The following is a 13,805-nucleotide window of genomic DNA, read 5'->3' on the forward strand; positions in this document are numbered from 1 at the left end:
TAGGTCGGAGAGATATGGGAGGCCAGATCAGTGCCCTGGGCAGTCATTCCGGGTGGAGTGTGGGAAGAGACGTGACTTGATCGGACTGATGCTTTAACATGAATTTTAGTATAATCATTGCGTGTTTTTATTTGAACACAGCCCTTCTACATTTCACTCAGCAATAACAGCAATAATTGCTCGAAATGGTTTTCTAAATGATCTCCGAGGATCAGGCACCACAAGACTTAAGAAGTAACTGCTCTCCCTCTCTGGCGGGCACGTGCCCCTTGAAGGGGCAGCTGCTGCTATCCTCCTACTGTGCTCAGAGTCGAGCTGGCGGAGATGCAAACAGTCCGCACCTCTCTTCAAAGCTCGAAGGCGCCAAGCATTTCGTTCGGTTGGTTACAAAATTTTTAAAACCCTGCCTTTGCCAGCTCTGCGGGAGAAGCAAACTCCCGGAGTTTGCCTTCGCTAATTTGTCCAAGTCGTGCCGCGGTTTCGCTTAAATGCAGACACAGCTCAGCTCCGGCCCTACAAACCTCTCATCTTAGACTTCGCCCTCTGGTGAAAGCTATGGCTAGCCCCTGCGGTCCTCACCTGTTCAGAAGGAACCCGCGGAGCGCGCACCTACGCCCCGGGCCCCTTTCCTCCCCGGCTCAGACTTTTCCTGCCGAGCACCCTGCTCCCCCTGGTCCAGGCCGGGCTGGCAACTTTTCTCCCAGCCTGGCGCTCGCCCCGCTTGGCTGGTCCCCAAGAGACTCTGCCTTCCCGCAGTGCCCCCGCCCCCGAGCTTCCCGCTGAGGGGCCGGGCGCCCTCAACCCTCACCCGGGGACCCGAGGGCGGTGAGCCGAGCGCACGCGCGCCCCCCGCCCCTGCGCCCCCCGCCCCTGCGCCCCCCGCCCCTGCGCCCCCCGCCCCTGCGCCCCTCCCCGCAGGCGGCGCGGCTTCGCCAGCAGCGCCTCCCCTCGCGGGGAGGGAGCCGGAGGGGCTCGGGACGCCGCAAGCAGACCTGCTCCGGCGGCGCGCCGCGCGGCTCTCCTCCGAGAGGGGCAGCAGTAGCCTCGGTGGCCGCAGCTCCTCGGGGGAGCCGAGCACGCCTCTCCTGCGCCCCCAGCACCCGCCACCTGCTCCCCGCTTGCAGCCGAGCCTCCGCCCGGGACTCGCCGCCGGAGATGGATTTCCTCCTGGCGCTGGTGCTCGGGTCCTCGCTCTACCTGCAGGCGGCCGCGGAGTTCGACGGGAGGTAAGTCGGCACCTGGGGACCCTCTCCTGCTCTATCCAGCGCTAATTTCACACCGCCCTGGGGTCCTGTCTCTCGGCTCTCGGGCCAGAAGCCGGGCCACAGCACGGCCTCGGCGGGAGGAGAGCCGTCGAGCTGCAGTCTCCACCAGTGGCTGCCCAAGGCCTAGAGGGCGCGCCCCCTGCGCGTCCGGGAACCCGGGAGAAGCTGCCCTGCGGGGCTGACCGCCGAGCCCGACTCGGGGCTGCGGGAGAAGGGAGCTGGAGCCCGGCATGTGGGCTCTGAGGGCGCGGGTTAGCTGCCCCACAGGCGGTGACGTGCGGGACATCGCTTGGCTGGGAAATTCTTGCTTTAGACAGCTTTGCAATGGGGAAACTTCCAGGTGGTCCGGGCCACATCCCGGCTGGGGGCTGTCACGGTGACTCACACAAAGGGTAGGGAGAGGAAGCCACTGTGCTTCCTGGGGGAGACCCGTTTGCTTCGCCACTTGGTTTCCTTGGTGGGAGGGAGGACTCAAAATAAGGACCGAGGGGCCGGGGGGAGGACGCTGCGCGCGCGTGTGTGGGTGCCTGTACGCACACACAGCTCCCGAGACCTCGGGCGAGCCTGACTGCTGCGTGCTCTGACAGGTCCCAACAACCCCAGGCTCTGCTCCGCTCCCCTGTCACTCAGCCGCTCCTCCTTCCGCAGAGCGAGGAGCCCTCGCCCCCGCTGCCAGATCGGCTCCCGAGAGTGTGTGTGCTTGCGTGTGTGTCGGGAGGGCGTGCTTGGTTACTCCACCTCGGTGCAATTATAGACCAGACTCGCCCCGAGCGTCCATCGCTGCTGCTTAAGCAGAAAACAGGCAGCAGCAGCCAGGAGGGATTTTTAACTTGGGTCCCACCGCCACTCAGTTAGCCTCATGCAGTGACCCTCACCCCCTCCTCAGCGCAGCCCGAGACACTGCGCACCTGTTTTACCTGCAGTCCTGGAACGAATCAATTCCACGATTGATTGGCTTTCTTGTGCCTGGAAGGAAGGAGGGGAGCCAGTGGAGCGCTGAAGAGAAAAAGCGCAGCCGCTTGTTTATCACCTGGTCGCAGGAAATGGAAAGTTCGGGGTTATTTGTCCTTTGGGCTTGGGGGCAGAAGCGGGAGATGAAGGCAAGGGGAATGAAAAGATTAGTAGAGTTAAAAAAAAAAAAAGTGGGGAGGGGTTGCGGCCAGAGGTTGTTTTATTTTATTAAAGCAATGATTTCCCCACATTTGGATATCCTGTGCGTGTCTTGCACACATATTTGCAGCAAGAAATAATCACATGATTATGCATAGATTTTCATGTAGTCTTAAAAATATCTAAAACAGACGATTAAAATATTGATCCTCTGGGGTGGTGAGGGGCGGGGAGAGTCGTCGAGGTAGGTGTGAATCTAAACAAGGAACTGATGTACCAAATAAGGTGTCAAAGTGGAATCTGGTTGGTAAATCGTATCCTGAAACCCAGGGTTTGCTTTAGTCCTTATTTACGTTAGAGAGGACGATAACACGAATTGTTGATGCAGGAAAGTTTCAAACTACAAGGACACTTGAGATGTTAGCCACACTTTAAACTCGCCTTGGTTTCATTTAGTCTTCTTTCTCAAGTACATTTTTTTTTTCTGAAAACTTTTTTTGCAGAAGAGTCATATCTCAAAAAGAGTTATGTTTCATTTGATTTTGAGAAGCCTCCCCTCTTTCTGCCCCTTCCCACAGGTACCCCCTTATACAAGGCAGAATTTTTTTTTTCTTCTGCTTTGACATGTCTGATTTAATACTTTTAGGTTTACCATGAATCAGCCAAAACTGGCTTTCCTCTCAGTAACAGGTGTGGGCCTTAGAGGAATCTGTTTTATTTCAAACTTCAGAAACCATCCTGTGAGTGGCAGCCTTGAGAATTCTTGGTTTTAGCTGGTGCTATTTCCCTGTAAGAAAGGATCTTCCCCTCCTTTTTCCCCTCAATTCTTGCTCTGTTGTATGTATGTTTGTCTGATGTTTGAAATTAGATCATAGCAGAACCATTTCCCTGAAGGTGTTCTGTTGTTTAATTCCTTCAGGCATGAAAGGGTTCGTAGAAAATTGCTGGGTGTGATTAAAAAGTTTTTCTAAAGTAATAAGGAGGAAATTATTTTTAATTTCAAGAGTGTGTTTATTTAATTTGAATCTTTTTGTTTGGTAGGTGGCCCAGGCAAATAGTGTCATCCATTGGCCTGTGTCGTTACGGTGGGAGGACTGACTGCTGCTGGGGCTGGGCCCGCCGGTCCTGGGGACAGTGTCAGCGTGAGTATCAGCCCGGGGACTTCAGCATCTGTGGGGGGCGGGCTGTCCACTGTCAGTCATGGCTTCACTCTGCACATCGGAGGGCTCATTACTGAGCAAGGCTTCCTGGTGTGGTTCTGACGTGGGAGTTGCCCCCGACCTCTTATTCTGCCCCTTTCCAACCGGAACCCCCCTACTAAAGTAAGGTACCAGTTTTGTTCTTCACAGAGGTACGTAGGGTGCTCATTTTAGCATTTGTCCTCAGTACCTCCAGCTCTTGTTTTCCCATCAGCCTTACTCTTTGCTGTGGGCTGTGAGATGGGGGTAAGATAATGAGTCTAGACTGTATTTACACTAAATAAACTCTGAACCTTACAGCACTTATAAATTCCTTACCATAGCTGTTGTATAAAGTGGCCTATTTGTAAATCTTTTTTCTGAAGTGAGATTGTATTGACTGGATTCTAAATGGACCACCCAGTATAATCAAATAGCACTTTAAAAAAAAATCATTTTGAAGTTCTATGAGTAGTCAACATCATGTACTAAGTGCCAAATCAGAGCACTGATTTTTTTTTACCTTTTCCATAATCACAAATGGATATTTTAGTGGTGGAAATCAGAGCCACATCCCAGAATTTTGAGAAATTCATTCCCACTTTTTTATCTGCATTTAAAAATCTTATCTTTCCCAGTTGCCCTAACAAAAAAAAAAATCACAAAACAGTCAAGTAAATTTCTGCAATATCTTTGGATCCCTAGATTGGTATGTCTGGTTAGATGGTGGAACTGAGTTGATTTTGATGTATTCCAGTGTTTTTAACAGTAATAAAAAAGGGGCTTAGAGAAATAGGGAAGGGTAGTTAAAAAGGCTGGAGATGGAAAGGGAGGAGGCTGCCTTAGAGAAGTGTTGGTGAGGTGAGGAATCAAGTAAATTTCAGTTTGAAAGCTAGGCGTTCCCTTAGTTATTTCAGTCTTTGGTGATGTCTGCCCCTAACTTTGTGAAAGAGGGAGAGGAACAGCCCTGGGTTGATGTCTCTGGTTAGGGAGGAAAAAGGTAAAGGGGACTCATGGTTGTTTGCCTGCTCCTTGCAAGCCACTGGGCCAGACTTGTTGCACAGCTGGGTCACTGCTGCTTTTATTAAAGGCAGATGGTAGTAACTCCAGTTTTTGGTAAACAAAAGAACAAGGTAAAGCCCCTCCTGTGCCCCTACTGGTTAGTCTATTTCACGTTGTTTTTAAAGGAAGATGGTCAGAGAGAAGAATGGTACCTGATGGACTACAGTCTATGATGCCACTTATGCCACTGGGACAGAGGTGTTTGCACAGCTGGAGGCCACAGGTGTGGAATTTGAAGAGCAGTCAGGTGTTGATAAGCGAAAGGTGAAGAGAGGATTCTTCTCTTGACCCAATCAATATACACACCTCTCCTGAATAAAAGATAAGTAGCTTCTTGGCAGGAAGGAAGGTAGTTTCCACCTCCTTCACTGCCTTAGTTTTCTGAACACCCCCAAAGTGAGTGTTGCAGCACTCTGGGGTGTGTACAGGCCCCCAGCCCCACCCAGGACAAGGCTGCCTGGCTGCGAGCACTGGAGTGAACGTCCCGTGAAGGCAGCGTGCCAGGGCAGTCGGCAGAGGCAAGTGGAGGAGGATATTTGCACTCTGCCAGTTGTGCTAAAAGAATTTTGAGGAGAAAACTTTCTTAGAGGTTCATCAACTGTGGAATTCCCCCAGAAAGACCTGTTTTATGTCTCTTTATCTTGGAATTAAATTTTCTCTGATACACACCGCCTTGGCAGTTCTGAATTTGAATGAGTTTGAAGACCTTTGAAGAGTCCAGTGGTATGTCAAAATTTAAACATCCAAGTGACTGCCTAACGTTTCACTTTCTGTGCAGTAGTTTTCCCAGCAGATACAGGACACTCTAATTTTCTGTACCTTCATTTGGTTTCTAAAAGACAGCACAAGCAGTCAAATATAGTATTTGATAGTATTTATCTTTCTTGCATTGGATCTGAGGAAGCTGCAACATGGCATGAGTTAATTATTGAAATGGTGATAAATGCTTTAAGGTGATCCTGCACAAATCCCAGTTTATCTTAGATTTGATGAAAGTTTGAGAGGCAGCATAACGGAGGAAATGTGGACTTTGGAGCTAGACTGCCTGGATTTAAACTAGTTCCACTTCCTATTAACTGTTTGACCTTGAACAGATCATTCAGCCCCTCTGTGCTTTGTTTTACTCATCTCTAAAATGGATGTAAAATAGTACAATACCTCCTAGGACCATAACAAAGTTTAAGTAAATTATCATTTGTAAAGCATGTAAAACTACTCCAGACATACCCTATTATGTGTGACTGGTGAAATTAAAGAAATATGAAGGAATGCTGCTGTTGATACAGTGTTGTGGGATGGGTCCTTATGTGCCATCAGATTCTTTGTTCTTTATACTGCCTAAATTAAAAAAAAAAAAATGGTTCTGAGATTCTTTGTTGCAGTAAAATAAAATGCCTTTGAAAAGGGCCAGATGGATCTTTACCATTAATATTATAGATGGTAGAGTTTTAAAAATGAGTTCAAAGATGGATGCTTCCTTGCCTGTGTTTTATTTTTGCAGAATCTCAGATGGTCCCAGCATCTCTTACCAGTTCAGAGATCCCTCTGTCTTTGTTTTGCTATAAACAGGTAGAGGAATGTGCATCCTGGGGGGGAGTCTGCTCGAAGTGGGAGCGAACAGCACCAAGAAGAGGCTTGTTGAGGACAGATGGAAAACTCCTGATTGGTTTTAAAGAAAGCTTTTGTGAAATTTAAACCCCTGTCACTATATTTATTCGAGGAAAATAGACCTGCTATTCTTTAACAGTTACATCTGGTAATAGATTACCTATAAAAATTCTGAACAGCTTCTGGGAACTCTAATGTGAAAAATGCTTTTGCCTTTCTGACCCTTATATAATCTCAGAGTCCCTTTCCCATGAGGAGCATTCTCCCTTCCTCAACAAGGTGCCCTGGTCCTCGTTTTTCTGAGTGATTCACTTTGGAATTTTCCTTTAAATCAGCGCAGCAAAGCAAAAGGGAGCAATTCCCTCCTGTGTGCAGTACCTCCCAGTTTATCCCTTAGGAGAAGTGTAAGCTGGGGGAGATCTCGCACGCTAGAGCACTGACCCTCTGGTGTCTATTCCATTTGGTTGAGCACATGTGAGATGTTCTGACTCAATATTTATGTGAGTCGAGTATATGTATTTACCCAAAAGATGCTGTATTTCATTTTCACCTGCTGCCCACCTTTTCATGGACGATTCACCTGGCATGGGGCTTGCATTGCTCAGCCTGCAAGTCCAGCCACAAAACCATGTTCAACCAGACCTCCCACCTTTTCCTCCGGAACTGAGGAAGGAGGGACCAGAGATGCTCTCCAACAGGCATAGAAACCATCCTCCTGCATCCTGCCCGTGCCACCCAACATCTCCACCTGGCCGGGGAAAGCACGCCCTGTTCCAGAAATAAGTTACATTTTCACTGTGCTTTAGGAGGTCATACCTGTACCTTCCTTCTATTCTTTGATTCTTTGTTTTGTATTCTTAACTCAAACAGATCTCTACATGTTGAGGATTCAGAATTGGAGTTTCTAATTAACTGTCTTGGACTTTACCTTTATTCACTATTGATATAACTCTGAGTTGGAAAAGGGAGATTTCTTAATATGTTTGCAACACACTGGATCGGTCTATGTTTACAGAACACCACACCTTAATCACTCAGAGGATCACAAACTACCTGTTTCCTGCTCTGTAGTTATTTCTGCTTAACTTCCTTAACTTTCCCATCATGTTAATGACACATTTCAATTATTTTAACAATTTCTCTGCTGCTAACAAGTGGAGATCTCAGTAATAAAGATTTCTCGATGTTTTTCTGATTTTAAAAAGCCATGTATGCCATGGAAACAGTTCTTAACTAAAAGCACTAGACAATTTGAGGCAACTGAGTGGAAGTCTGACTTTTGTACTTGATTAGCTATTTAACATTTCTCAGCTGCACTTTTCCCAGTTTACAAGTGGCTTTCTAAGGTGCCCTGCAGCTCTGAATCCCACCTGAGAACTTCCTTTATATTGAAAAGCGTACAGGATCTAGACATTGCATTTCTGTCTGGCTGTTTTTCTGTTTACTGGGAGGTTTGGCTACCTATGTGGCTGTAACAATAGTGTTTCTATTGTTACAAATAGTGTTTGTAAAGGTGTGAAGAAAAATTCAAAATGCAACTAGTTCTAGGTTTCAACAAAGCTATTCAGTTTCTGAGTTCTTTGGCTGTCCTTGAGCAATTTTCCTTAAGAGCAGGAAAAATGTGGGCATTTTGTTATGTTTCTTTGGAGATTTTGGTGAGAAATAAAACCCACACCTAGAGTTTGATTTTACTCTATTAGTTCTAAACCTCATTTCCTCCTTCCTCCCCACCCTGAAGTTAGTAAAGGCTGCGGCTGCTGCTGCTTACAACTGTACAATTGCCATGTAAAGTGAAAATTCTGGATTCTTAAAAGCGCTTGATAAACTTACAGGTTAGTTCAAGGACTATCTCAAAGACCGAGAAACAGTAATTCATTCTGAAACTGTTTTGGAGTTGTACCTCCAATAATTTCATTTGGATAATATGCGTTATGGCTAATGATTGTGTATCACTAGAAAGAATGATGAGCAAATTATTGAATTTATTATTTCTGTATGTCAAATGAAATGGTTATTAGTTGAAGCGGAGAATTTTGATACAGTAAATGAAACACTTAAAATTCATATTTTTTTCCTCATTCACATCTGGTTTCAGAAATGTAGCGTCATAAAAGGAACATAATTTGTTCATTTTTGCTCCCTACATTAATCATTGATTTCATGTCCCTAGTCACAAAAATACATAGATTACACCCTTCTTTGATTATTTAGATTTTGAATCCTTTTTTAAAATAAGAGTAAATGAGAAATACTGGAAGTGATTTTGAAGGCCACTTCTAGTGTTCCCACACTTGCTAGTGAGTGCCTTTCCATTAGTAGTGAACAGCTATGGCAGCCTGCACTGGACATGAATCAGCATTTTCTAGGTGAAGCAGTTTTCTATACCCATACAACTGTATGCATCCCACCAGGAGTGGTTGGGAATCTCAAGGCAGGCTGTGCTGCTCAGAGCCATGTTGAAGATTGCCAGCAGGTCCTGGGCCAGCTTAATGGAGTTGAGCATGCTTCACTGTCTTAGTGTTTATCAGCTTCCTCCTCTAATTTTGGGGTGAGAATGCCTCCTCTAATCTTGGGGTGAGTATGCAAAATGTCATGGTTTATTTTTGGAGGTAGGAATAAATGCTAGGCAGTGGACCATCTTACAACACTTTCAGCCCTCAATCTGAATTTCCACACCCTTAGGAACTAGTCTTCAAGATTATCCAACCACCCGCTTTCCATGAAAAGATTATTTAAGAATGGCACATACTTTGGGTAACTTCAAGTGGTCCTGGAATGTAGATTCCACGTCAGAGTCAGAGCTGAAGAAGTTTGACCTTTTCGCACAGGTAGTTTTGGAGGATGAGTCTTCTTGAAAGTCAAGGTGCAGAGAAACTACCTTGTTCCTTCATTCTTTCCCCTGATTAGAACTGATCTTTGTATCTTACTATTGAGAGCTACTAATTTCCTTAGAGGGCTTCCCAGGTAGTGCTAGTGGTAAAGAACCTGCCTGCCAATGCAGGAGATATAAGAGACGGGGGTTGCATCCCAGGGTCGAGAAGATCCCCTAGAGGAGGATATGGCAACCCACTCCAGTATTCTTGCCTGGAGAATCCCCTGGACACAGGAGCCTGCAGGCTGCAGTCCACGGGGTAGCACAAAGTCGGACCTGACTGAAGCAACTTAGTATGCTCGCAGGCAATTTCCTAAGATCACCATTTCAGTTGATCTGGGTGGGTCTTTATAGACCAGAAATGTTAGCACTTCTCAGCCTGGGATGTCAGGTCGAGTGAAGGGAAGCACTTCAGTGGCTGGAAGTTCAGCTGCTTCGTCTGCCCTCAAATACCTGCGACATGGAGATGCTGCCTGAAAGCATATGCACACCTGGTCCCAAGGAGCTGCTTCTGGCCCAGAAATGACACTGTTTCCTCCTTCGAAATTTTTTGAAAAGCTTTGAAAAATGTAGGTGTAGTCCTCACCCTCCCCTCCTGTGGCAATTGTAATGGCGGTTTTCAACTGTAGAGTTCATGTTATATGCATTTTCAGTCAATTGAATCAACCGCATGCGTTTAAAATGACAATCCAGTGATGCTGAGTGATTCCCTGCAGTTTCCTTCAGTGAATAATGGAAGATATTCACAGGGGAGATGAAAGGGAAGAGAGGGTGAATTCTTAGCCTTAATTCTCATTACTTCCCACTCCCCTCAACTATAGCGGATACTTTTGTCTCTCTCCCAGCAATTTTGTACAGGTTTAAAATTTTTTCCCACCAATCTTTTAAAAATATGTATTTATTTTATAAGAGAAAGTGTGTTCAGATCCTTAAATACCCCTTGTTAGACAATAATATTAGCAGGTTTTTGTATAATTTTCAGAAATATTTTACATATTTGTGGGCAAATTCCTGTATATCTCCACCCCTACCTCTTTGATGCAAATGAAAGCATGCTATATATACCGTTTTACCTTCTTTTTCTTAAAAATGCATCTTGAAAGTCTTTCTTTATCATCAGTACATGAAGCAATTGCTCATTTTTTAATGAATGTGCAGTATTCCACCGTATGACTATGTTATAATACATTAACCAAAATTCTTCCTGTTCATAAAGTAATGGCATGAAGTAAACCTAGTATTTTTTCATATAATACTACATTTTGGAGGCTAGTCCTTATCAATTCATGTAAGCCTGACTCATTCTTTTAAATATGGATGCACCATGTTGTTCAGTTGCTAAGTCGTGTCCAACTCTTTGCAATCCCGTAACAGCCGCACTTCAGGTTTCCCTGTCCTTCACTATCTTCTGGAGTTTGCTCAAACTCATGTCCTTTGAGTCAGTGATGCTATCTAACTATCTCATCCTCTGCCATCCCCTTTTCCTCCTGCCCTTAATCTTTCCCAGCATTAGGATCTTTTCCAGTGAATCGGCTGTTTACGTTAGATGGCCAAAATATTTGGAGCTTCATCTTCAGCTTCAGTCCTCGCAATGAATATTCAGGGTTGATTTCCTTTAGGATCGACTGGTTTGATCTCCTTGCTGTCCAAGGGACTCTCAAGAGTCTTCTCCAACACCACAGTTCAGAAGCATCAGTTCTTCAGTGATTAGCCTTCTTTATGGGCCAACTCTCACATCCATACATGACTACTGGAAAAACAATAGCTTTGACTAGACGGACCTTTGTTGGCAAAGTAATCTCTGCTTTTGGAAACGCTGTCTAGGATGGTCATAGCTTTTCTTCCAAGAAGCAAGCATCTTTTAATTTCAGGGCTGCAGTCACCATCTACAGTGATTTTGGACCCCAGGAAAATAAAGTCTGTCACTGTTTCCACTTTTTCCCCATCTGTTTGCCGTGAAGTGATGGAACCAGATGCCATGATCTTAGTTTTTGGAATGTTGAGTTTTAAGCCAGCTTTTTCACTCTCTCCATTCACCCTCATGAAGAGGCTCTTTAGTTCCTCTTAGCTTTCTGCCGTTAGAGTGATATCATTTTCATATCTGAGGTTGTTGATATTTCTCCCAGGAATCTTGATTCCAACTCGTGATTCATTCAGCCCAGCATTTTACATGATGTACTCTGCATGTAAGTTATATAAGCAGGATGACAATATACAGCCTTGATGTAATTCTTCCCCAGTTTGGGGCCAGTCTGTTCCATGTCTGGTTCTAACTGTTGCTTCTAGTCCTGCATATATGTTTCTCAAGAGACAGGTAAGGTGGTCTGGTATTCCATCTCTTTAAGAATTCCCAAGGTTTGTTGTAATCGACATCAAAGGCTTTAGCATAGTCAATGAAGCAGAAGTAGTTTTTTTTTTTTTTAATTCTCTTGCTCTTTCTATGATCCAATGAATGTTGGCAATTTGATCTCTGGTTCCTCTGCCTCTTCTAAATTCAGCTTGTACATCTGGAAGTTCTCAGTTCATGTACTGTTGAAGCCTAGCTTGAAAGATTTTGAGCATGACCTTGCTAGCATGTGAAATGAGCACAATTGTACATTCTTTGGCATTGTGCTTCTTTGGAACTGGAAGGAAAACTGACCCTTTCCAGTCCTGTGGCCACTGGTGAGTTTTCCAAATTTGACTTATTGAGTGCAGCATTTTAACGGCATCATCTTTTAGGATTTGATATAGCTCAGCTGGAATTCCATCACCTCCACTAGCTTTGTTCATAGTGATGCTTCCTAAGGCCGACTTGACTTCACACTCAGGATGTCTGGCTCTAGGTGAGTGATCACACCATCATGGTTATCTGGGTTATGAAAATCTTTTTTCTTTAGTTCTTCTGTGTATTCTTGCCACCTCTTCTTAATATCTCTGCTTCTGTTAGGTCCTCGCCATTTCTGTCCTTTATTGTGCCCATCTTTGGATGAAATGTTCCCATGGTATCTCTAATTTTCTTGAAGAGATCTCTAGTCTTCCCCATTCTGTTGTTTTCCTCTATTTCTTTGTATTGTTCACTTAAGAAGGCTTTCTTAACTCTCTTTTCTGTTCCCTGGAACTCTGCATTCAGTTGGGAATATCTTTTCCTTTCTCCTTTGCCTTTTGCTTCTCTTATTTTCTCAGCTATTTGTAAGGCCTCTACAAACAGCCACTTTGCCTTCTTGCATTGCTTTTTCTTGGGCATAGTTTTGGTCACCATCTCCTGTACAGTATTGCAAACCTCTGTCCTTAGTTCTTCAGGCACTCTATCCGATCTAATCCCTTGAATCTGTTTGTCACTTCCACTATATAATCACAAGGATTTGATTTAGGTCATACCTGAATGGTCTGATGGTTTTCTGTACTTTCTTGAATTTAAGCCTGAATTTTGCAATAAGGAACTGGTGATCTGAGCCGCAGTCAGCTCCAGGTCTTGTTTTTTTGCTGACTGTGTAGAGCTTCTCTATCTTTGGCTGCAAAGAATATAATCAGTCTGATTTCAGTATTAACCATCTGGTGGTGTACACATGTAGAGTCATCTACACATGTACATGTTGGAGGAGGGTTTTCCTATGACCAGTGCGTTCTCTTGGCAAAACTCTGTTAGCCTTTGCCCTGCTTCATTTTGTACTCCAAGGGCAAACTTGCCTTTTATTCTAGGTATCTCTTGACTTCTCACTTTGGTATTCTAGTCCCCTGTGATGAAAAGGACATTTTTTTTTTTTGGTGTTAGTTCTAGAAGGTCTTATAGGTTTTCATAGAACTGATCAACTTCAGCTTCTTTAGCATCGGTGGTAGGGGCATCGGTTCAGTTCAGTTCAGTTCAGTCACTCACTCAGTCGTGTCCAACTCTTTGCGACCCCGTGAATCGCAGTGCACCAGGCCTCCCTGTCCATCACCAACTCCATGTCCATCAAGTCAGTGATGCCATCCAACCATCTCATCCTCTGTTGTCCCCTTCTCCTCCTGCCCCCAATCCTTCCCAGCATTAGGGTCTTTTCAAATGAGTCAACTCTTTGCATGAGGTGGCCAAAGTATTAGAGTTTCAGCTTCAACATCAGTCCTTCCAATGAACACCCAGGACTGATCTCCTTTAGGATGGACTAGTTGGATCTTCTTGCAGTCCAAGGGACTCTCGAGTCTTCTCCAACACCACAGTTTAAAAGCATCAATTCTTCGGTGCTCAGCTTTCTTCACAGTCCAACTCTCACATCCATCCAGTTTTCCACTGGAAAAACCATAGCCTTGACTAGATGGACCTTTGTTGGCAAAGTAATGTCTCTGCTTTTAAATATGCCATCTAGGTTGGTCATAACCTTCCTTCCAAGGAGTAAGCGTCTTTTAATTTTATGGCTGCAATCACCATCAGCAGTATTTTGGAGCCCCCCAAAATAAAGTCTGACACTGTTTCCACTGTTTCCCCATCTATTTCCCATGAAGTGATGGGACCAGATGCCATGATCTTAGTTTTCTGAATGTTGAGCTTTAAGCCAACTTTTTCACTCTCCTCTTTCACTTTCATCAAGAGGCTCTTTAGTTGTGATGTTGAATGGTTTGCCTTGGAAACAAACCAGGATCATTCTGTTGTTTTCCAAGATTGCACCCAAGTACTGCATTTCAGACTCTTTTGTTGACTATGATGGCTACTCCATTTCTTCTAAGGGATTTTTTGCCCACAGTAGTAGGTAT

General features: G+C 44.9%; 1 protein-coding gene across 10 annotated transcripts in view; it reads left to right on the plus strand.

Moving 5' to 3' along the window:
- The first annotated feature begins 642 nt into the window (after positions 1-642).
- NPNT (nephronectin) overlaps positions 643-13,805 on the plus strand; it is a 76,543-nt gene continuing 63,380 nt past the window's right edge. For 4 of the 10 annotated variants that reach the window (XM_081484091.1, XM_081484124.1, XM_081484096.1 and 1 more), the window contains exons 1-2: positions 764-1,226; positions 3,417-3,517. In XM_081484091.1, the coding sequence (XP_081340217.1) occupies positions 1,156-1,226; positions 3,417-3,517 (172 nt within the window). In that variant the 5' untranslated portion in view covers positions 764-1,155. Of the gene's footprint in view, positions 1,227-3,416; positions 3,518-13,805 lie in introns of those variants that run through there. The other 6 variants (XM_081484073.1, XM_081484106.1, XM_081484116.1 and 3 more) reach the window with 5 other exon arrangements.

Source organism: Giraffa tippelskirchi, chromosome 1, assembly GCF_054371585.1.
Source record: "Giraffa tippelskirchi isolate mGirTip1 chromosome 1, T2T-mGirTip1v1.2.pri, whole genome shotgun sequence".
Classification (NCBI taxonomy): domain Eukaryota; kingdom Metazoa; phylum Chordata; class Mammalia; order Artiodactyla; family Giraffidae; genus Giraffa; species Giraffa tippelskirchi.